Raw genomic sequence first — 24,504 nt, 5'->3', positions numbered from 1 at the left:
AGAAAGAGCATGCAGCTCTGTTAGTTAAGTCAGAATTCAGCTCCAAGTGTGTTTCCTTCCCAGGAGTTCACGTCTTATGCTCTGAAAACACTAACTCACAAGGCCTCAATTTTTTTAATGCATGTATTAATGTGGTGTTATGTCCTTGCAAGTAGTTTACAAACATAAGTGTTCAATAAGATGCACACACACACACACACACACACACACACACACATATACACCAAGTTCACGCACATATGTAGCAACTATCATTCAAACAAACTGAGATTTCAGAGGCATGTATTTGTTTAATCTTGACACATTTGAGCAAGGGTGGGGCCATTTGACTAGTTCTTTTTTGTTAGACTCTAGAGCAATGGCTTTCAACCTGTGGGATACAACCCTCTCCCAGGAGTCACATGTCAGACATCCTGCATGTCAGGTCACAGTAACATCATTACAGCTCCGAAATAACAATACATAATTCCATGGCTAAGGGGTCACCACAACATAAGGAACCATATGAAAGAGTCACAGCATTAAGGAGGTTGAGAACCACTGCTCTAGGGTCTCTTAAAGTATATCCCAAACAGTAAACATGAAGAAATTAAAGACTATAAGCATCCAATTGAATTACGAGCTCCATGTTTTATCTGGCTTTGCCAGAAAGTGACCACACTTTCTATGTGGTTGCTTGTCGTTCAACTCACAGACTGAAGAGGGCTCAGGGAGGAACTCGGTGTTTAACAGCACGAGATTCCTAACCGTAACCCATCCCAGACAATCAGCACATGCGTATGTCCGTGCATGCGCTATGTCTGTGGCAGAGGAAGACCCTAAATTAAAACTCCATAGACGCCTTATCTCATCAAGTGACTTTTACCTGGGGGGATGGGCAGCTGCTGGCTGTGAGCTAGCAGACTGACAGTCACAGTCCCATTTTTGCCCACTTAATGTTGTTCATGACAGAAGACCAATGAAAAAAAAGTTCTTTTCACATTTGTATTTTTATTTTAGCCCTTTGGCCATATCTTTACCTCTGGCTCCTAAACCCGTCCTTAGTGGTAGAGTGCTGTTTGGAAAGCGACCTGGCAAGCTTGGCGTGTTTGCCTTTCCTGCCCTCTCCATTGGTCGTCCACCTAGTCCTTCGTACAATAACGTACAAGGCAAAGGGAAGTGAGCCCGTGAGCTCAGGCTCACTACCTGCCTGCTTGGTTTCTCTGCACACACGTGAGATAATCTTGCACATCTTCTGGGGACCCCAGAATGAGGGGAACTCGCTGGTGAATGCTCTCTGGCTTCACATCCAGTACAGGCTGGGTGCCTGTGGTTGCCATGCCTCCTGCCTGCTCAATGATGTAGGCCACAGGGTTGCATTCGTACAGGAGCCGGAGCTGCGGAAAACAGGAACAGCTGTGTACATTTCTCAAGTGGCCAGACAGCCCAAGGAACACACCCTAAATACTGAAAGCCATGTGGACTACTGAGCTGTCGGTGTCAACTCCCTGGACCATCCGCCTTCAGAAGCTTAAGGCTAGTACCCACCACTGGGTGCTGTGGGCTGGTAACCTCTCAGGAGACACCCCTGACCAGGTGAAGCCAAAGCACGTGACCTGTCTGGTATTCCATTTATTTGTTTTCTGGCTTTTATTTATTTATTTATTTATTTATTTATTTATTTATTATTGGTGTTGCTGCTGCTGCTGCTGCTGCCTCAAGGGTGTGAACAAAATGTCTTCAGTCTAGGCCAAAGAGCCAGAGACACTGAAGACAGAACAGGTTCAGACCCCAAGGGAAATGACCAACGTGTCAGACGAACACTTAAGACACCTTCACCAGAGACTCTCACAGTATCGGTCACCTGACAGAAGACCTCACACATGGGGCCACACTTGGCAGCTAATCTCGCCCCTGGTCATCCCCAGGAGGACATTGGCAGCTACTCTGTCCTGACAGTTCAGCCAGGCAGATTGTTACCTTGGGTGCTTCTAGGGTTTGCACTTCTCCTCCTCCCTTTCTCTATCTTGAGATCTTGAGGACAGGGAGCATTTGGATGTCGGGCTGTAAGTCAGACTGTTACCAATTTGTCAGTTCAGATATATCTTAAAAGCTCAACATTACTGCATAATCCACTCTCGGGGGTGAGGCCCTCAGAAACCTTTGTTGTACACAACTGGCCTTCAGACCATGTGCTCTTCTTTTGTGGTGGCATTTGAGATCTACCACAGCTACAGGAGTCAAGTATACAAGACAAGGCTATGTGTGTGCACATATACACATCCGTGCACACAATGATATGGTAACAGCTAAGCCATGGAGATCAGTATCTTCCATCTGGATAGTGGTCACAATGCAGTGAGCACATCTCTACATGGGACTGCCTGTGTTTAGAACACATTTATGTAATTATATGCAGATATTTTGGGGCTCATTTACAGTCATTCTAATAAACTCATCTGTGTTCTACTTGCTGGAATTCAGCAGGTGGCAAGTGTGAGTTTATTCATGAGCTTTACATATTTTGCCCAGTCTCACTTGATTGCAGACATCTCCATAGTCATGAGGTCAGTAGGTCAGTAAATGTGAGCTCAACACTTTCAAAGAGAGCTGCCTGATACATAAACCTGGGTGTGACAATCTTCATTCAGTCAACCTAGATGACACACAATGAATGGCTTCTGTTGGCATGAAAATCTACCTGTGCCTTCTGTGGCTGGCCAAAATTCAGAGACATTTCTGTAGGTGACTCTTCTTATGATAGAAGAATTTAGATCACAAGGCTCCCACTTGACAGTGGCTGTTTTCAGTATTGCCTCATAAAGCTGTCACTGGCTCTTCTGGAAGCTATCTTTCTAGAGACAAAGAAGGGGCTCTTGAATAGAAAGTTTTACTCTGAATTCTTGTGTGGAGCTCAGGTCACACACAAACCCTCCAGAAACAGGTGGAAAGACCATGTTTACAAAATATTTTTTTCTGGGAAGTGGATTGATTCCCTGGGGTCAATGGTCCCAGGTCATTTAGTACAGATAAAGATCAGACAGCCTACAGAAGTGACAGAGATACGATCCTGTGACTCTAGAGAACGTGAGAGATGAGCATGTGACTGCTGCAAACAACGGGCATGAGACTAGAGGAGAGGGCCTGTAAGACTTGCCCATCATAATCACACCAGCCTTTGCTTCCTCAAACCTACCACAGCTTCAAAACTCACTAAAAGAAGCTGGCCTTATCTCTGTTCCTCCAGGCTCTGAAGGACACACACACCCAGAAGCAGTTCAGTAGCTATACAGCTTATCTGAAGCGGAGGGACCCCATTAGCTAAGTGGACCCAGGAAGTTACCTTGCCCTTAGGACTCTTCTGGTTGGCCGGGTACAGGAAGATTCCTCCATAGACAAGGGTGCGATGCACATCAGCCACCATGGAACCCACATACCTGGCCCCGTAAGGTGCACTGCCATCCTAAAGGGCAAAAAGGAAAGAGACCAGAACCACCAGGCTTAGCAGCTAGGCTGCACCAACCAGTCCAGGGTTAGCAGCCAAATCAACAGGGCCTCTATACTCCTGGGGCTGCAGAGATGGATCAATGGTTAAGAGCCATCTGGCTGCTCTTTCAGAGGACCTGGGTTCCATTCCTAGCACTCAGGTGGCAGCTCACACCTATCTGCAACTCTGGTTCCAGAAGATCCAATGCCCTTTGTCTTCCATTGACACAAAGTATGCAAGTGGTACACAGACACACATGCAGACAAAGCACCCATAAACATACAATAAAAATAATAGTTTTCAAGAATTATTTAAAAAACTAAAGACTATGTGGGGGTAGGGAAGATAGCTAACTTGGTTAAGTGCTTGTACACAGAAATTTAATCCCCCAAATCCACATAAAAGTAGGACACATTTGTGTCAGGGAGGTAAAGATGGATAGATTCCTGGGGCTCACTGGCCAGCCAGCCTAGTTTCCTTGGCAAGCTCCAGACTGGTGAAAAACAGGTGCCTTGCCCAAGGAACCATGTCCCAGTTATCTCCTGGCCTAAACACACCACACACACACACACACACACACACACACACACACACACACATACCTTTAAAAACAAAGAGAGGTGAGGAGACGTGGGAGTGTAGCTCAGCCCTTCAGCGCTTTTGCAGACTATATGCAGGGACCTGCGTTGGTGCCCTGGCATCCCCAACAATAATGATAACACAGGATTGCCCACAGTTAACCGCAAGACCCTGGTATGACAGCCTGCAAGTGGACTCTCAGATGTGATCATATGCCATCTTTAAGCAAAAGTAACCAGGTACTCAGAGTCTACAGATTACATCTTAGCAAACAGATGACCTGAGAGTAGTTCTGGCTGAAGTTTCGAATCCTGAATTGGACAGTGTTCATCTTAATATGTAAATTTCAGGTACAAAGAAGATTGACCATTTATGAAGAAGAGCAGAGTCCACCAAACTCATGCAGACCAGAGTTGTAAGCAGTGGCATCACCTCTTTAAAGAAATAAAGGATTCAGTCACACGGGCACACCACTGAGACAGCCTGCTCCCTGCTGCTTGCCCAGGCTGTCTTTACTCACCTCAGGGAATTTCTTTTTCTGTACGTACTCAGCGGTAGCAGCATCAAAATACTTGGCATAGCCCTCATTGAGGCTAAAAATCTTCCCTCTCTTCTTAATCCGGATGTCTTTTTCCACCAGCACAAATTCTCCAAGGGCCTAGAGGAATAAGAGACTTCAGGACGATGAGCCATGCCAAGAAGCAGAAGTCAGTAGCACAGCACACAACAGTCAGGGGATGTCAGAAGACAGTAGCCCCAGGCTTGCCTGGAGTCATCTGGGACCTGCCATGTTGTGATAATAGACAGAATAAAATGAAATGTCATCTTCACAGGGGACCTAAGCAGCAATAGAATAAAGAATACAATAAGCTGGGCGTGGTGGCACACTCCTTTAATCCCAGCACTCAGGAAGCAGAGGCAGGTGGATCGCTGTGAGTTCGAGGCCAGTGTGGTCTACAAAGCAAGTCCAAGACAGCCAAGGCTACACAGAGAGACCTCTCGAAAAACCAAAAGAAAGAAAGAAAGAAAGAAAGAAAGAAAAAAAAATCACAGGAAAGAGGCCAAGATCTTTTCCCTTTACCTCAGTATTTTCAATGTCATTTCTAAGCAACCTTGCTGAACTAACCCCCAAGGTCTCTTCCCCAGGTTAAGGTTAAGGTCTTCAGGGCACCAACAATGAGAGAAAGAAACTACACTGATAGAAGAGAGATACAGCTTTACCAGGCCAGGTCATCAGTTTGCTGTTCAGTTATTTTATGTTAATGATTCTGTCTTGAAAACCGTTACTATGTACTGATTTCCTGTCCACTTCTATCTGGAGAAAAGAAGAAATGCCTCCAATCCATTACTGGGTTCACGCCACAGAAGGAGCTAAGTGGCAAAACCCAAAAGAATCCTCCTAGTTGTTAATACAATTGTGGCCACTGCCCTGCAGTCCCTGGGGAGCATCCCTCAAGCAGCTCTCCACCCAGTTCTCCTTAGCTCCTCCCTAAGGACTGACAAGGCAGGTATTGCCTTAAACATCACTGTCTACTGCATGGCCTGCTGGAAGTGAAGAACCAAGGTGAGGCCTCCTCCTAGCTGATGGCCAGGCTAGAAGCTACCCAAGGAGTATCAGATTCACTCTCCAAACACATAGACGAGGCTATGCCAACCATGTGTGAAATAGGAAAGAGACCAGGAAATTCAGCAACTGCAGAACTCTGTACCCTCTCTTCTCTCTTGCCAAAGAGGAGTGAAGCCTGCTTCCTTCCCAGTGAATCTATGTGCTCCTTAACTTCCCTGCCTGCAAGATTCTGGGTGAAGACTCCCAGTCCTGAGGTTCACCCACATCTTGACAGCATCACATCCAGAACTGCCCTCTCCCTCCTCCAATCCCCGTGAGACCCTCCAAGGGCTGTAACATGCCTCCTAGCTCATTTCACAATTCTTCCCCCTTGTCAAAGAAAGCCAACTTCTTCTTACTGTAAGTTAAGTGTGTCCCTGGTAGTCTTTGGATGCTGGCATCAACCAGTCACTATGGGCATCTTTATCTTGTGAAAGCCTGATGTTTAGTTCAACTCCTTTATTTGTGTATGTGTTTGTGTATATGTAAGGGGTATTCATGTGTATGCATACCTGTGTATTGATTTATTTGTATGTGTGTTCATGAGTTTGTGTGTTTGTGTGTGAGGGTTGTCCATGTGTGTGCACACCCGTATATTCAAGTGTAAGTATGTTTGTGTGTACACATATGTGTCTGTTCTTGTGTGTGTACACACCTGTGTGTACATTCATACCTATGTAAGCACTTCTGTGCATATGTATGCAACTGTGTTTGTGTGTGTGCATGTATATGGGTACGCAGGTGTGTATGTTTGTGAACTTGTGTATAGGAGTGTTCATATATATGCACACCCATGTGTTGGTGTAAGGATGTATTCATGTGTGTGCACAGCTATGCATGTTTATCTCCCACTTACAAATAAATGCCTTGAGGTTGGGATTTGTTCCCTCAGTTGAGAGTTTAGTTGGTGAGCATTCAGGTAGATTGTGCTGTGGTCTGTATCTCATGCTGACCTCACACTGACCTCTGTTCAGGCTGCCACGGCTTTAGAGAGCAAAAGACTTAGGCCTATGCATCCTGGAGTTGGCCCTGTGTATCCTGTGGCCTCCAGAAGCTTTTCAGACTTTTATAGAAGGCAGCTGGCTTGCAGTCAAGGGCAAGTTAGTCAGAATTCAGCCAGTCACCATCGTAACCTGAACAAGGTCTTTACCATCAATCACTCACTTTGCCTTGCCTGCCTCGTCAGAAAACTGGAACAAACGAGAATTCTGGAGGGTTCCTCAAAGGGCTACTTTGACACGAGCAGATGGAAGTTGCCTAGAATAGGGGCCTCCTTTCCATTTAACTGGTGCTAACTGTTGCCTGGACTTTTAGAACAATTTTCAAGAGTATTTTACCTAAAGTTCATGTTTGTGAGCCACAGAAATTCTCAGGAGTTTCTTTCTTTCTTCGAAAATAAGGAGAAGGCAAAATGATAACAAACTGATTCAGGAAGGAGGCTGCATCTGTAGTGCATTCATATCTGAAAAGTGCCTGGGTGTCCATATCACACAGCTCAGTTGACTCTGAGAGCCTTTGCCACAGCTGTCTAGAACAGTGCTCTGGAGTATTGAAGGTGTTCAGTAAACGCAAACCTGAATTAAAGTGAAATGCTGTTTCCCATTAAAATGGACACTGGGGTACCTGAAGAAGTTGTTGGTCATATTGTGGGATTTTTATGACAGCGCAGCATCTTCAACAAAGCAGCTTGTGAATCTCCCGACATTTAAAGGAGAAATTCTATAATTTGGAAATCCTTTTTAAATTTCACTGTTTCAATCTGCATACCCCGTAAAAGCTTAGCCCTTCTTTCTAAACTCCGTCTCTACCCAGCCTTTTCCTCCTTTGGTCAGGACTATGCTGACAGTTTTCATCCATCCAGAGACCACGCCTCTTTTTTTCCTACTGCTGAGCACTCTGTCATCATAAGTGGTGTGAAGAATTACACAGTACCGGCAGGGGCCATTTTCCACCCATCACGAGCCCCACTGTGTCCTGCACACTGGGAAAAACTCACCAGGCCCTCGCTGCCCACAAGGGAAGCCATTACTTAGGTGGGACTATTTTAATTAATATTCTAAATAATGTAAAACTCCCCTTTCCCATGCATACTGGCCATTCTTCAAGTGTTTGGTCATCACAGAAGTGGACTGGGCAGCCAGGGTGCAGACCCCATCATCTCCCAGAAGCTTAGGAATGGGGTTCCTCTAAAGATCTGTGGTCTCATCTGGGAAGTGATCTGGGGTTGTCCCCTCTCGATGGCCTACTAAGCACATGGGGTGAATACATTTGTGGAGAACAAAATCTTCTCCAGAAGCTACGCAAAGGGAGGCTGAATATTTCCACAAAAGGCATAATAAATGTTGAAGAGATATATGTAACATGATTTAAACATCTGGGACACTACACAGGACCCACTGGATATGAGCAATCTTACACTTTTATGTGTCCATTAAAATAAATTTACTTATACAAAACACTGCATGAGGTCCTTCATATTTTTCATAATAGAATTCTCTAACTTCATAAAACAATTACCCAAAACGACAGAAAATTATCCTAGGCAACAACATGATGATATGTGTCCAAGTGATGGGGTCAGGCAGCCATGGATCGAGCCCTCTGAAACCTGGAGCCAAGACAAAGCCTTCCTGCCCATGAAGTGTTCTATTAGGAATTTGGTCACCATGACGAAATGTTAACATAGCAACAAGGACTCAAACCCGGAAATGCACGGAGTCCCCAAAGACAAGCGTGTACAGCACCTACCGGATCCAGCATGAAGAGGTCCACTCCTTGCCCTGTAGAAAGGGCCACCAGGGTCGCGCTGCCATAGAGTGCATAGCCTGCAGCCACAATATTGCGGCCAGGCTGCAGGGCGTCCTTCTCAGAAGGCTCATCCTCTGTGGTCTGTGGGGAAAAACAAAGCCTGGAGCCCTTACCCTGCTGCAGTTGCTCTCATATGTCTCAGCCAGTTAAGCATCTTACCTCTTGTCCTCGAAAGAGAAATTGCGATTTTTTTCCCTCTTCTATCTCCACACACCCATATGATTCAGGTATGAAGCTTAGCCCCAAAGGCTCATGTGTTAAGTAAAGGCTGGTGCTCAGCCCATGCACCTGCTTAATGTGTTCGCAGTCTACATTTTCATTAGAAGCATTTTCAGAAGAGAGGCACAGAGGAAGGCGTGCACCGGAGTTATCTTGATGGCTCTATCTTGCCCCTCTCTACGTCTCTTTCTGTTCCTGCCTTCCATTAGATGGAGAATCTCCTCCAGAATACACTCCCACCATGATGATGTGTGTCCAAGTGCATGGGGTCAGGCAACCATGGATTGAGCCCTCTGAAACCTGCAACAAAGGCAAGGCCTTCCTGCCCATGAAGTGTTCTATTAGGAATTTGGTCACCATGATGAAATGTTAACATAGCCACCTCATTATTAAACTATCTGTTTTGAGATTTTCTTCATTTCAAGTGGTTGGGGTGCTGCACAGTGGACAAAAATGGGGCTGCAGGAATTGCCTGCAGAGGAGGTGAGCTGCTCTCTGCGAAGAGCTCAGAGTGAGATGCAGAGCAAAGACTGTTCTTGTGTCTCCCTGAGAGTATCTGTTCTTGCATCCTGTCAAGGGCACTCACTGTAAGATGCTCTGGCTACCCTCTTTTTGAAGTGCCACAAGCGGTGTTCCCAGCCCACTACAATGATCTCTCCCCAGCCCTACAAGGGAGACAACACTAGTGTCTCCACATTGCAAACAGAGAATTTGGAACTTCAGTAATTGAAATGCTCAGACCACATCATGTGGAGCTGAGACATTCTAATTAATATAAACGTAGAAGCCATAAGTATTTCTCTCTCAGCATTTTTTAATACATGTATGCATGTGCATGACTGGGAAGTGTGTGTGTGTGTGTGTGTGTGTGTGTGTGTGTGTGTGTGTGTGTGTGTGTGTGTACAGGTAAGAGGACCACTTCAGGATGATCCTCGTGAACGCTGAACTTAAGACACAGTCCCTCAATGGCCTAGAGCTCACCAGTTAGGCCACACTGATTGTCCAGCATGTCTTAGGCATCTGCCTGTCCCCACTGCACCAGCACTAGGATCTAAGTGTATCCCCTGACACTGGACATTTTTATGGGTCCATGGGGTACACTCGGTCTTCATGTTTACAATTAACACACTTTACCTACTGACTGTGGTCCCAGCTTCAGGACTCTGACTTTAAGGTGTTCCAGATATCTGATGGCATAATCAAACATGTCTTCTATGATGCCCTAGCACACCTTCATCAATGTGTTTGGAGTCTGCATTTTCTTTAGACATATAACCAGAGAAGTTATATAACCCAGGGTTATTTGGACTGGCCATCAATATCTGTGCTTTATTTAAAATTTAAAGCAAAATCCCTGTGTCCAAGTCCATGTAAATTCAAGCATGATTGTTGGTTACATGCCATGAATAATAATACTATACCTTTGTGCTGGGAGCAAATTGCATGCTGGATTGGCAGAAGGAAGCAAGCAAATTTCCTGGCAGCAGCCCACTCGTTTTTTGCATGGCTGACGAATGGGTATGTCCCTGGTTCAGGCAAGCCCCAAGGATTTTGCCTCAGGACTGCTTATTGTTGCTGTGCTGCCTTTCCATGCTTGTCTTATCTATCTGGCATGGCATAGACTCTCACTGGCTGTCACATCATAATATTCCTCCTTAGATGCTACTCTCTCTGTTGGGCAGATTTTCTACAGATGATTTTATAATTCCTGACAATGGTTTCTAACTGACTCAAATAACTTTAACCCTCCTGTAATATAGCAAAACTGTTAGGAGCTCTATGAACCTCCATGTGAATTACACCAAGAAGAAAAACAAGATTGAAACAAACTAACAAGCAAGGAAATACATTCATTCTAGGTTTAGCCAAAGGATAAGGTCCAGGTGTACACTATGATAAGAAAGACCATATCAATATAGAAACAGAAGCAATGGTTATCTATACAATACAAGACAGAGATCTGCACTTAAACTCTTGTTTTGAATACATAATGTTCATTTGCATCCCATTGGGACTCTGGATGAGAGAAGCATGGGAGAATAGCAAAGTAGAAGGATCCAGAGGGTTCTAGAAACCTACAAGTAGAACATTATGATAGTCAGATTTGGGCCCAGGGGTCCCGCTCAAACTAAGGCACCAGCCAAGGACAATACAGGCGGTAAACTTTAAACCCCTACCCAGATCTAGCCAATGGTCAGAACATTCTCCACAGTTGAGTGGAGAGTGGGATATGACTTTCTCACGTACTCTGGTGCCTCACATTTGACCATGTCCCCTGGAGGGGGAGACCTGGTGGCACTCAGAGGAAGGACAGCAGGTTACCAAGAAGAGACTTGATACCCTATGAGCATATACAGGGGGAGGTAATCCCGCTCAGGAACAGTCATAGGGGAGGGGAATAAGGGGAAAATGGGAGGGAGGGAAGAATGGGAGGATACAAGGGATGGGATAACCATTGAGATGTAACAAGAATAAATTAATTTAAAAACTTTTTTTAATTAATTAATTTTAAAAAATGAAATAAAAAAGATAAAAACTTCTGCTTTGAACACATAATGAGCATATAGATAAAACCACTGCTTTAAACTTATAATAAACAAAAGTATCTGGCTAGATATAGTTCTAAGGAAAGAACTTAGAATTAATAGTCTTACTGTAGTTCTCTTTTTTGTAATGATTGTATCTATTTTTGAATGAGGTAATTTTCTCATAGATGTTATAAAAACACAAGACAGAATTAAATGTTGAAGCCATCTGCTTTATCCAAAAATGTCTGTCTGTCTGACTATCTATGATTGCATGTGTGTGTGTGTATGTGTGTGTGTGTAGCCTATTAGAATGTGTTTGTTGAAGTTCCCTGCTTCATCTAAAACTATGTCCATCTGTCTGATTGTCTATATATGTTTTTATGAATAATTTGTGGGAGCTCCCTATGTTTGTGTGAATGTATGGCTTCCTTCGTCTCTCTCTCTCTTTCTCTCTCTCTCTCTCTCTCTCTCTCTCTCTCTCTCTCTCTCTCTCCCTATCTTCTTCCTTTCTTCTCACCACAACCAGCAGCCCCAAATAGCAAGGCTACCAGCCTGAAAGATTAAGAGTTAAAGTACAGCATGCACAGCCATCAGCCTGACAATTAAGAGTTAAGAAAGTTCAAAAAGTCTCACTGAGACCAGCAGCCCCAAGGCCCCAAATATCCAGAAAGCTTGAGCATTAAAGCACAGAGAGAGAAACACTAGACGCAGCATCTCCTAGCCCCAAAAACCAAAAGCAAAAGCCTTTGGACCCTCTTTCTTGACGATGCTGCTCTTCCACCTCAGCCACCCCTGGCCCTCGTGACTGTAAACACTGGTTCATTTCCTATCTCCAGGGTCCTGCCTTGAGTTCCTCCTGTCTTATCTTCCCCTGATGATGCACTGTAAAATGTAAGGTGAAGTGAAGCCTTTTCTCCCAACTTGCTTTTGGACAGTGTTCTGTCTCAGCAAGAGAAAAGCACCAGAAGTGGGTGCAGAGATGATTCCTGTCCAAGAAAACAACATGGAAATCCATGTAAATATACAAGCAGGTCCCTCTCTCCAAATTGTATCTCATACTTTCCTTCTTCTTTGAAACAAAGCCCTCCACTTCTTCGTCTCAGCGTCCTGTAACCTCAGTGTAACTTGTCCTATTCTTGTCCTGTGCAGTTGTCTCCTGCTCCTTCGCAAGTGTGTGATTTAGAAGGAGCACCAGCAAGGCACATATGGAAAAGTCCATACATGAGTACAGACAAATGATGTCCGGACTATGAAAAGTGGTGTAGAATTTATGATCATGCTGGATGGTCACAGGCCAACCCTCAAGGTTTCCTCTGTTGTTAAGCTTGTAGGGTAGACAGAATGGCCCCGAGGTTACATTAAGCCCTAGAATCTTGCATTACTGAACAAAATGAATTTTGCCTAGGGTTATAGATTTACGACAGGGACATGGCCCTCGGTGGCCCTGATAATATTAGTCCAGTCTAATCAAATGAAAACTTGAACTCATTTAGTTTTCGGTGGTTAGAGTCAGGGAGAGTGGAGCAATAGCAAGGAGCGGATATCTTAGAAAGTCTGAGAGAAAGCCATGGGACCTTTGTGACGTTCGAAACAGAAGTCACAGGCCAACTAGTTCAGACAGCTTCTAGAAGCTTAGAAGGGCTTGGAGCAAACAGAGAAATATCTGCAGCCAACTACAGAATGGAACTGAATTCCACCATCAACCTAAGCTCACCCAGAAGCAATTTCTATCCACTCTTCACCCCAGCTTCTAGGCACTAAAGAGATCAGATTGGCCGGTTTATGGGCCCACAGCGATGAAACTGCCAAGCCTTCCCTGATTTAGTGAACAGATAATCGACAGGTGTTCCCAGCCTTCTCCGACCTAGTGAACAGATAATCGACAGGTATATAAGCTTCCAAGAGAGTGGTAAGTGACACAGCAGCAACAGAAAACTAATAGTAAGCACTGAGTCTCACTAGGAAGCAGAGGGTGTGTGTGCTTAGAGCCTAGTATCAGCCTTAGAGCCAAGTAACCCTCCTGTTGCTATGCCTGCAAACCTAGCGCCCAGGACATAAAGCAGGAATGTTGCAAGTTCAAGGCCAGCTAGAGCTACCTAGCAAGAGCCTGCTTTAAAAAAGATAAATAAAATCCCCTAAAGCCTGAAACTTTTAAGTACTAATATGAAGCCATGTATGACGAATTCTACACCTGTCCTTCCGTTGCAGCCTAGAGTCACATTGCAGGTGCACTAAAACTTATATTGTGGAAAGTTACATGGAAGTGATGTGTAAGAAACACAAATGAGTCATGTGTTCAGCCCCCAAGACAACTCATTATGTATTTGCAAACATTTCAAGATCTGAAATCACAGTACTTCCGGTCCTCAACATGTTGGATGAAGAATATTCAGTCTGCTCAGTGCCTCATGTCTGTGTTCCATCCGGACAACCAGAACAAGGTCCCGTGGGAGTCCTGCCATTTTGTTCTCTCAGGGCATGCCAGGAAGAAGGTTGACGGAGATTCCCAGTGAAGAGCCCAAGGCAGGGGGAGGGAGAGATGTCTTGGCCTATAGTGCTTTGTCTAGTGAATGGAAAAGATAGGCCTCGGGAAATATGGCAGCCTATCTACTCACCTTTCTGTAGATAGCAAATATGGTTCCAATGGAGGCCAGGCAGTCAATGTTTGAAGATCCATCCAGTGGGTCAAAGCAAACCACATACTTCCCCTAAATCACAGAGACACAAACACCCAGTCAGCACATCTACCTACCTATTGGCACAACTGTTCTATGTCACAGCTACATGTGACTGACGTCGGCAACAACAAGAGGTTTGGGCCCATGGGCCTTTCATTTCTGCACCCACTGAAAGCCATTGCTATGGACATGGCTCAACAGGTAAGTGTTATGAGTCTGGGATACGCTGGAAAATATACGAGGGATCACTTGCTTCAAGGATAAAAAGAAATGCGTATCCATCCCCAACTCCTAATGTGTGCAACAAGGACCAGCAGCTCAGCACACAGCACAGTGCTTGGGTTTTATTGTTGTATTTTGGTTTCGTTTGTTTCTTTGGTTTTGGGTTTTTGTTTTTGTTTGGTTTGTTTTTTGTTTTTGGGGGGAGGGTTGTTGTTTTTGTTTTTTGCTTCTCTATTGCTGCGATAAAGCACTCTGGTCAAACAAGGTTTGAGGGGAGTTTATTTTAACTAACACCATTACCAAGGAAATCCCAGGCAGGAGCCCAAGGCAGGAACCGAAGCAGAGACAGGGAGGGAAGCTGCTTACTGGCTCGCAGTCCGCACGGCTCGCTCAGTCGGCTTCATTATACAATCCAGGACCACCTTCCCAGAGATGGCACAGCCCACCATAGGCTGGGCGCTCTCACATCAATCATAATTAAGAAAATGCCCACGGAGCTGCTCACAGGACAAGCTGACGGGGTTAGTTCCTCAATTGTGACTCCTTCTTCCCGGGAGACTCCAGTTTGTGTCGAACTAACCAGAACAGTATTACCACTGAACGTTGGCTGAGGCTTTGGCCACCAGCAAATGCTATTCTTTAATAAAGCATTGTGAGTTTGGTGAATGTAAACCTTCCCCGTGGACTAGCAAACTCTGCCAAGGGCACAGGGTTGTCATAGATTGTTCTCTCGATTAGTCTATTTGTCAGGCTAACCTATTTGGGAAGATCCATCCCATCCAAGGAATAGAAGCCCTCTTCTGGACATTGATTAAAAAATCATGAGGAGCTGAGCCAGAGAGTGCGTTGTACAGCTCTTGTCAAAAAGACTTCCCCAAAGAAACCCTCCCTTTCTCTGGACTCTACATGTCCAAGCTCAAAATGATGCCAAGGGATGCTTAGTAGTGCACTAGGTGATATATACCCCAAAGGACATGAGCCCACATAATATTTCCAGCTAAAGGACTGAGAAACCCTTTGTTTAAAAAAAAAAAAAAGTCCCCAAATAAAGGAAAATCCCAGAAAAAGACTAAGCAAGATAACCATTCTCTCGTCCTGTAGCACCACCTACTGGTGATGTGGAGTACTGCAGCCCTCCCTGGACTCACCCGTCTTTCCTTGGCTGTGATCACTGCCTCTTTATTCTCTTCAGAGACTAGGACACAGGTGCTGTAGGAGGACTGGAGCATGTTGATGACCAGGGAATTGGATAGCACATCCAGTTTCTTTACCTCATCTCCTGTCACATTCACACTTCCAGCAATTCCATACCTAAGAAGACAGGGTGGATCAAGTCACTGATGAAGTCTCAATTGCAGAAAAAAAAAAAAATCCAGAACCCAAAGGAACAGTACACTTCTTCCATACCTCTGCCATCTCCAAATTACAAATATATAGGGAGTGTGCTACGACTCAAAGCATTGACCCTCAATGTTACTTCCTTTACACCTTGGGGATATGGTCATACTTCCTTGGTCTTCCAGGGAGGTTGACCAGATTCAGCTCACTGGGATGCAGACTCCTGCCTGGCACCAGCAGCTAGAGAAGATAGGAGAAGCCCTAAGATCAGACACATCTCGATACCAAAGGTTGCCAGAGAAAGGAGGGCCATAGTTTGTGTACACTGCAACACTGAGCTTTAACTTCAGGCATCTCTACAGAAGCCTGTGCTTTGGGGGAAGTAAATCCAGTGACTTCTTTCTCACTCCCCAATCCCTCAGGCTGTCCCCAACAGCCTCAGGCCCATCTCACTCTGTGTGGCTTTAATTTTGTCCACTTGAAGCATACTAGTGTCACTTAGGAAGGGGGAACCTGATTGAGGAATCACCGTCATGACACTGGCCTGTGGAAACATCCGTTTTCTTTATTAATGACAAATGTGGGAGGGCTCAGACAACTGTGGGTAGTGTCACCCCTGCGTTATATAAGAAAGCAGGCTGGGCAAGCCATTGAGAGCAAGTCAGGGAGCAGCATTCCTTCATGGCCTCTGGCTCAGTTCCTGTCTCCAGGTTCCTGCCTTGAGTGTCTGCTCTGACGTCCGTTGATGACAGGCTGCATGCTGTAAGATAAAGTAAACCCTTTCCTCCTCCAAGTTGCTTTTGATCATGGCGTTTATCACAGCAACAGAGGAGCCAACTAACCCACAATCCGAGCCAGGTTCTTACATGAGTGTCAGGCATGGTGGCCTATCAGAGCATCCTGTTAAGATGAGCCTCTCAGTGTGTCCACCTCCCGCCCCAGGAGTGGGACTATCAAGTTCTGCCTGGGCTGCTCCAACTCCACCAGCACAGACTGATCCCTGCCCCCAGTAGCCATTTCTCTCCTCACCTCTGCTCCCACCATCTCCAAAATGTGATGCTCGCTACCCACCCTTTTAAGTCCCTCAAGCCCTCCAATGTCCCTTCTCGACACCAGCACACCCCTGTGATGCCCCGATGGTGGTGCATTGACCGCTTGCGCAAGGCTTCCTTCTGCACCCCATCTACTTGCTGAGGACAAACGCCAAGTCTTGCAACCTGTGTTCCAGAAGTCTGTGCACAGTAAATGTTTTTGCTGCACCGTGGAAAAGGGATGGCAGAAAAGCCATTTGCCCTCCTCTCGCTGAGGTGATGTGAACAGGTGGCTCGAGGTGAGACGCACTGACGGATCCTAACCTATGGCAATGCGGTCCCTCTCCTCCCCGACCGGAAGCCGCCCCTTCCACTTCACCCCCATCCATAATCTGATGCGTGGTGCGATGAGCACGACCCGGAAGACTGTTACCCCTTGCTTCAAGCCAGCAGGACGGAAGGAAACAACAACGAGAACAATAAAGTTGGATTGTTTTTGCATCAGGATCGTAACCTCATGTGTAATAGTGGGTCTTAAAGTAGCTGCTGCCGGGAAATGGAAAGCTAAGCAAACTTGTCCAGCCTGCAGCCTATAGACCAGGTGCATCCCAGGACAGCTACGGATCCAGCCCAACACATCTGTAAACCACAGCGTCCTGCCCAGCCTGCAGCCTACAGGCCAGGTGCATCCCAGGACAGCTAGGGATCCAGCCCTGTAACACATCTGTAAACCACAGCGTCCTGCCCAGCCTGCAGCCTACAGGCCAGGTGCGTCCCAGGATAGCTAGTGATCCAGCCCACTACATCTGTAAACCACAGCGTCCTGCCCAGCCTGCAGCCTACAGGCCAGGTGCATCCCAGGACAGCTACGGATCCAGCCCAACACATCTGTAAACCACAGCGTCCTGCCCAGCCTGCAGCCTATAGACCAGGTGCATCCCAGGACAGCTACGGATCCAGCCCAACACATCTGTAAACCACAGCATCCTGCCCAGCCTGCAGCCTACAGGCCAGGTGCGTCCCAGGATAGCTAGGGATCCAGCCCAACACATCTGTAAACCACAGCGTCCTGCCCAGCCTGCAGCCTACAGGCCTTGTGCATCCCAGGACAGCTACCGATCCAGGCCTGTAACACATCTGTAGACCACAGTGTCCTGTCATAATGCCAAAAGGCTGGACACAGCTGCGTGGAACAAAGCCAGGACACCTGCAGTCCCTGTCTCACCTGGCTGTGGCTGCTCTTGGCATGAGGGTTAGGATTTTTTTCCTCTGTGTCGAGCAGGTCCTAGTCTGATTCCATATCCAGGGCTGCGCCTGCCACCTAGTGGTCAATCACCACATAGGCCAACCTTTAAATTTCTCCTGGTATGGTCTTGGACCCATTTTAGCTAGAGGCATTTCTTGAGTGTTTATCACAGGGCCTGGCTGTCAGAATTGCGGTCACAGTAACTGGCTAACCCTAACAACAACCCTTTTAGTTAAAGCCATTAGTACCTCTCCGATTCAGAAACATAGACGTCTTAGCAAGAATAAACCATTGTCTGCAACCACAAGGTAAGAAAACCCAAGTTAAATTAAGCACTTAACCATCTAGACCCTTAAGACCCCTTGGTCAGATGCTGATCCACTGGGAAGCAGACGGTAGCAGATACGTAAGAGCCAAGACAGTGGCTGTGGAGCTGAGAGGCCTGTACAGAGGCGGGGGCAAAAGTCCTGAGGGCCCACAGGAAACTGCCCTAATTGTAGTAGAGCAAAGACCATATCTAATGTCACTCAGGGGTGATCATCACACACACAGGGACCTCACATTCTGGAGGCATGCTCTTAAAGGCAGCACTTGTCTGCTTTTCACCAAAAACCGGTAATAATACAGTTAAGGGGATGTGTAGGAAGGGGAAGTCAGCAAGCATCTTTAACTTGGGTCCCCCCACCCCCCGGTAGTTCTTACACACTTTGGAATAAGCTCTGCGATGGCCATATGGTTGCATTTATGGCATCAGTGCTCTCACCGTTTGGGATTAAAGGTACCATACTGTTAAGAATAAGCAATCTAAATAGGTGGGCTCTGTTGGTTCTTCTTTCGTGGTTTTCCCACCCGACCCCTAAAAACATGTATGTCCCTTCAGCTTCCAAGAGAGCCCTCACTGGGAGCACTACACTCAAAATGGAGCACCAAAGAAGGTGATTTCTTTCCATCATGACTTAAAACTGTACTCCTGGCTGTGGCCACCGGCAACTCTAGCAGGATTGTGGCCTCATTCTGCAAAAGAGAACGAAGCAAAGCTGCTGTGCTCCGCCTGCCCCAGCCCAGCATGCCCAGGTTCCTTTGCACCATGCAAAAGTTAAAGACAACCGAAGCAGGTTCCTTCCATAACAGCCAGGGCCCCAGCAAATCCGTGTTCTGGTGGTTTCTACCCCCACGCTACTGGCAAAGGTCATGACAACCAAACACTTGTACAGGAAAAGGGCATCAAAACACATTTAAAGGTTCCAGTAAGAATCTGTCTATGCAAATATAAGTAATGAGAATTCAATATAGGTTTTGAGGCAACAGGCTACGGTGTGACCATTATAATCAGTGATAATGGACAATCACATTCTACAGCTTGTCGCTAAGCACCCCCCCCCTTTCCTGGCAAAACATGCCAAAGGCTGCTTTATCAAAGCAAATACAAATAATTTAAATGCAGCATCCTTGGGGCACAAAAGACAAATTAGCTTTGGACTCAGCTTCTGCATAAGCACCTATGGCTCCCACACCCCAGCCTGGGCACCTGTGCTTATGCGTGCTCACCAGGACTCACAGATTGGCCAGTCCGGCCTTCCGCACAGCGGAGGAGATGGCTTTGATGGCAGTCAGCATCGAGTTGAGCAGCTGGGTGAGCTCCCCAGTCCCTTTGGCCTGTCGCCCCTTTTCCATAACGTAGCGGGTCAGGGTGAGCATGTCTGTCTCAAAAGGGCTTCTGTCTGTCATTGTGTCAGGTGAGACCTCCAAGCCTCCTTTCCTCCTTACAGGAATCCTTGCTCTCTCGGGGGCAGCAGCCTCACAGCTTGCACGCTGAAGAGACACCTCCACTGACTTGTACTGGGGTGGGGGTGGGGGGCGCCAAGGGAAAAGAGCCCCAGACCATGTGACTCAGATAGCTGGACAAGCCCTTAAGGGAACTTCCCTGGCTTCCCTGCTAGTGGCAGCTGCCACAGTCAGTGTATTAAGCAGGCTGTAAATAGAACAGTGCTGCAGGGAAGGGCTGGCCCCATTCCCTAGGTTGTTTGTTTGTTTGTTTGTTTGTTTGAAGATCCCACGAAGCCACACTCAGTCACAGGTAAGAGGAGAGAAGACCAGCTAATAAGAACAACCCACAAAATCAACTTATTGGACACAAGAGGGTTCTCTGCAGATAGCTGCCGCTGGGGCCTCGCTTTGCACGGCGTGGCTCTCAGATGGCAGACTGGCAGGTACCTTATCTGGGGCATAGGTCACATAACAAGCTAATGGCATTCCCAGAGTGACTGTAGCAGGACTTCTTTTCATTAAGCGAGAGCGACGACGAAAAGGATGTCCATGGGAGGTGCCCAACTCTGGAGGATAACTATTACATTCCTATTGAATTGTCTAGCCCCGGGGTTGATTTGTCAGTTTCTCTGGATTTTTATTTTTATTTTTTTTAAAAATATTTCTCTATTTGAAAAGAAACACCAGGGCTGAAGAGATGCCTTGGTTGTTAAGAGCACTGGCTGCTGTTGCACAGGGTCTGGGTTTGGCTCCTTCGGTGGCTCGCGACCATCTGTGTCTCCAGTTCTAGAATGCCCGATCCCCTCTTCTGACCGCCACGGGCACCACGCATGTAAGCGGTGCACATACATACATGCAGGCAGAACACTCACACACTCAAAAAACCAAATTAAAAAAAAAAATGTTTAAAGTGTCCTAAAATTAACTGAGCTAGTGGTGTTCTTTCTGTGATGACCAGGCTCTGGGTCCCAAGATGGCTACCCACTATGCGGATAACTTGGGAGCATTACTAAACTCTTAAAGCCTTGATGTCTTCCTAAATTTCAGGTAACAACTGGTGGAGTGGTTGCAAGGATTAAAAATCAGGTGGTGGGCCTGGATCTTGGAAATCTACATCCTTCCAGCTCTTCAGTGTGACTAGAACTGTAAGTATATGTACAAATAATTTCAATTATCTCCACCTACTTGGAGAGCTGATTTAGGATAATCCCCCATCTGGCCAACATATCAAGACTATATAAATCAATCAATCAACAAAACCAAGGATGTGCACATTGCCCTACAATTAGATATCTTCCTTTGATAATTATTTCATTAAAATTTGTTTAGCTACAGGTCATAGAAAACTCAGAGCAGCCAAGCATGGTGGCATATACCTGTAATCCCAGCACTCAGGGAGGCAGAGGCAGGCAGATCTGAGTTAGAAGCTAGCCTAGTCGACAAAGCAAGTCCAGGATAGCCGAGACTACACAGAGAAACTTTGTCTCAAAAAAAAACAAAACAAAACAACAATAACAACAAAAAGAAAAAAAGGAAAGAAAAGTCAGAGCAATTTGTACACGTATTTGCTTTGGTTTTTCTCTTGGACCAATTGTTTGCCAGGCTGTGGCTGCGACAGCCTTTCAGGTAGTCAAAGGTCTCTTCAAGAACCCCATTTCTGAGGCTCTCCAGGGATGGCTGGGTGACTGGATTAATTGAAGAGTGCTTACCACACAAGCCTGGCAATCTGAGATTAGGCTCCCTAGCACCTACATTAAAAACCAGACACATTGGAGTGCTTCCGTGGTTTCCGTTCTGGGGAAGGGACAGGAATATGGCCTTGCTGGCCAGCCAGAATAGTCAACTCAGTGAGAGCTGGGTTCCTGGGGTAAGTGAGAGACCCTAAGGCCTAGTGTCAAGTTCTGGCTTGCACACAGAGCTGCATCCAAAGAGTAGAAGTTCAAGTTGCCCAAGTGGCCTGAGATGGCAGCTGCTGACCTTTCTGCAAATGTCAAATTCTGTCGGGGTGCACAACAAGAGTGGAACCTTACAGAGTGGCTATGGTGACAGTCCAGAGGCTGGGCGACAGCTGCCCCTCACAGGTATTTCAGGACTAGCTGACACATCACTGACAGAGCTATTGGCGACCTAGTTGTGTTCTGTGAGAAATACTCAAGCCTGCATGCATCAGGACAAATGGACCCTTGGACCAGTTAAGGCAGTCTTGATCATAGGGCAAAACCATCCACCCAGAGACCTGCACCTAGAAATATGTTCTGAAATGTTGTCTGAGGACCCTTCCTGTTGGCAAAGCTGCTTTATCTAATCCTGTCATGTGATGCCAAGACAATTTCATCACGGATGTTCAGTGTTCAGTGCCTTTGGGGTACCTGCTAATCTCTGAGCAGTCTCTCAACCAGGCGACACTCACCTCCAAAAAGCAACAGAAGCTTCTTGGAGGTGTTAGGAAGATGGTATGTGTGGCAGCTGCCCCTCACAACACTTCATAGAAACCGAAAGAGGCAGCCCTATATCGAGGTAGCCTCTGAAGAGGATGGCCCTGCGGAGGACTGCTCTGCACAGTCACACAGGGATTTTATGGTGCATGATGGGAAGACACTTCCTAAGCCTGCCACATGAAGTCACAAACCAAGTTTCTTAAAAAACAGGGGGAGGGGGGGGAAACAACCAACAACAACAACAGTAAAGACAGAATGTGGAGCTGGGGAGATGGCTCAGTGAAAGGGTCAGTAAGGTGATTGCAGTGCCGCGTGAGGCATGAGGACCTGACTTCCAGCCACTGCACCCATGTACAAGCTTGATATGTTGGCTTAAGCCTGCAACCCCAGCACTTAGGAAAACAAAGGCGGGGTTCCAGGGACTCCTTGGCCTTCCCGCCTCACAGTCAGTAAGCTCTAGGTTCAGTGGAAAACCTTGTCTCAAAAAACAAGTTGGGGTGCAGCTGAGGGAGATATGCAGCGCCGACCTCCGGCCTCCGTATGTGTGCATACCACATGTACACACACATGTGCGCGCATGCGCGTGCACACACACACACACACACATAACTCATTATTGAACTACTCAGACCACAGCCTGTAAGCACCTCCAATAAATCCCGTGTGTGTGTGTGTGTGTGTGCTCATTCTATCAGTTTTGTTCCTTTGAGAACTCTGACTAAAACACACATGTCCTCCTCCCATGTAATATTATAAATACATTTGTTTGTTACATTTAGGGCCCTCCCATGGGGTATAGGATGAGCTCATCTCAAAATCTTCAGATTAATCACATTCACAGTGACCTTTTGCCCAAATAAGGTTATATTGGCTGGTCCCAGAGATTTGAATGTGAATATGTCTTTGAAAGGGGACCATGGAACCAACGACAGGCATCTTGAAATAATTTCCAAACCTGAGACTAAGAATCAGGCTGCGGTTACTCCAAGGCTATTGTTTTTAAATTATCTGTATTTTCAGTATTATCAGTAGGCCCAGCTGGTGATCAATGAAGACACAGACACTTGTTATATTTTAAAATAGCCTTAGTTAACCAGGGCAGATATCAATCCTTTAAACTATTTTTTTATAGTGGGGCAGGCATAGGATCCCTGTCTCAATCCCATGTCATCTGCTTCCGATAACTTCTGTCAAGCTATCTCCCATTCAAAATCCCAAATACTTGCTAATGTTCTTCATCTGGGCCGGATTCTCCATCCATGCCAGCCATGTGTTTTTCTTCCATCTCACCCATGGCAGCCTCCTACTCTCTCCCTTCAGGTCTCTTGGTCTTTCTCTTTTTCCTCCTCATGGTGGTCTTTTTTCTTTTTCCCAGAATTCCTCTCTCTCCTAGCTCCACCTATCTCCTTTGTCCTGCCCAGGTGGAATGGCTTTTTATTAAGCAAAAAGGTCACAGAGACAGCAAGCAGTAATTAGCATCAAAATATATCAGACTATCCCCCAATTTTCCCCTTTTCTGTATAAATAAAAAAGGCCATTTTTATATACAGTAAGTACAATTGTGAAAAATTATAAAAACCAATAGGTAAGAGTTATACACATAATTTTTAATCAAAATGTATTTGGCAACCTTGTAGAGAATATTATCTATTTTATCTTGGTAAGTCTAAAGTTTTGAACCTAAATCAACATCTATCAACCTAAAAGTATCTTTCTAGACTTAATTTTTAATTTCTTTTTAATTTCTAAACAACTAAGCTTAATTTAAAAATTATCTGGTCTTTAACCCCCCCCTCAGAGACTTGAGAAGGAATAAATTTAACTATCTGAGTAAAAGGGAAGTGTAGGTTAGCAGCTTCCAAAATGAAGAAATGACAGAGACAGTTTACTGCCTGAACAGACACCCAAAACTCTCTATAATGTTGCAGCAGCATCTTCAGCCTTCTGGCCCAGTGTATCTGACAGACATATTTGTGAAGCAGGAACCACTAAGGACTTGCTTACCCTGTCTTGGCAAGGTCTGGCCATGGACTCTGCCTGCATCCAAGCTTGCCCATTTTTAGGCAGAACTCTGTCTTTGAGAGAAATGAGGACATTTTTGTCCAGTGGCTGGTTTGCCACACTTAAAGGTATCTCCACAAGGAGGTTTTTAAATGTTCATCATCTTTTTTATGAAGGCTGGGTGCTGCCAGGAGTTAACCTGCCTTATTGTCAAAGAATCCTTAAAATAATAAAAATATTTTAAAATGCCATGTTTTGTAGGTCTCTGAGGTTTTTGAAGACCTTATCTATTTTTACCATATTTATCTATAGAATCATATCTGTTAAACCTAGCATGTATATTTTTATACTTGACATGATTATGAATTAATCAACAATTGATTTGTATTACTTAATTATCCTAAACAGCCTACAATAACACCATCAGACTATTGGAAGTAAACTGCACAAATCTACATGCACACACACACACACACACACACACACACACACACACACACACAGAGGAAACATACTTTTTGAGCCTGAAAGGACCAACCACACCCGAAGTCAGGGTAGTGCTAGGATTTCACTTTGG

General features: G+C 45.7%; 1 protein-coding gene across 1 annotated transcript; it reads right to left on the bottom strand.

Annotated features, from left to right (window-relative positions):
- Positions 1-284: 284 nt before the first annotated feature.
- Positions 285-19,556, bottom strand: FBP2 (fructose-bisphosphatase 2). Its single transcript, XM_084781630.1, has 7 exons — positions 19,280-19,556; positions 15,255-15,417; positions 13,822-13,914; positions 8,400-8,540; positions 4,566-4,703; positions 3,323-3,442; positions 285-1,376 (listed from the first exon to the last, which is right to left on the bottom strand). The coding sequence occupies exons 1-7, from the start codon at positions 19,447-19,449 to the stop codon at positions 1,182-1,184; spliced, it is 1,020 nt and encodes a 339-aa protein (XP_084637756.1). The 5' UTR covers positions 19,450-19,556; the 3' UTR covers positions 285-1,181.
- Between the last annotated feature and the right edge of the window lie 4,948 nt (positions 19,557-24,504).

Source organism: Acomys minous, assembly GCF_964271855.1.
Source record: "Acomys minous genome assembly, chromosome: 5".
Taxonomy (NCBI): domain Eukaryota; kingdom Metazoa; phylum Chordata; class Mammalia; order Rodentia; family Muridae; genus Acomys; species Acomys minous.
Note: the sequence above shows the minus strand (reverse complement) of the source record. Positions and strands in the feature narration are given on the sequence as shown.

Excerpts from the sequence above, each read along its gene's own strand:
- FBP2 (XM_084781630.1), bottom strand. The coding sequence starts at position 19,449 with ATGACAGACAGAAGCCCTTTTGAGACAGACATGCTCACCCTGACCCGC. Across the intron at positions 13,915-15,254 it reads TCACAGCCAAGGAAAGACGG|GGGAAGTATGTGGTTTGCTT; the intron begins GTGAGTCCAGGG and ends TCTGTGATTTAG. Across the intron at positions 1,377-3,322 it reads AGAAGAGTCCTAAGGGCAAG|CTCCGGCTCCTGTACGAATG; the intron begins GTAACTTCCTGG and ends TGTTTTCCGCAG.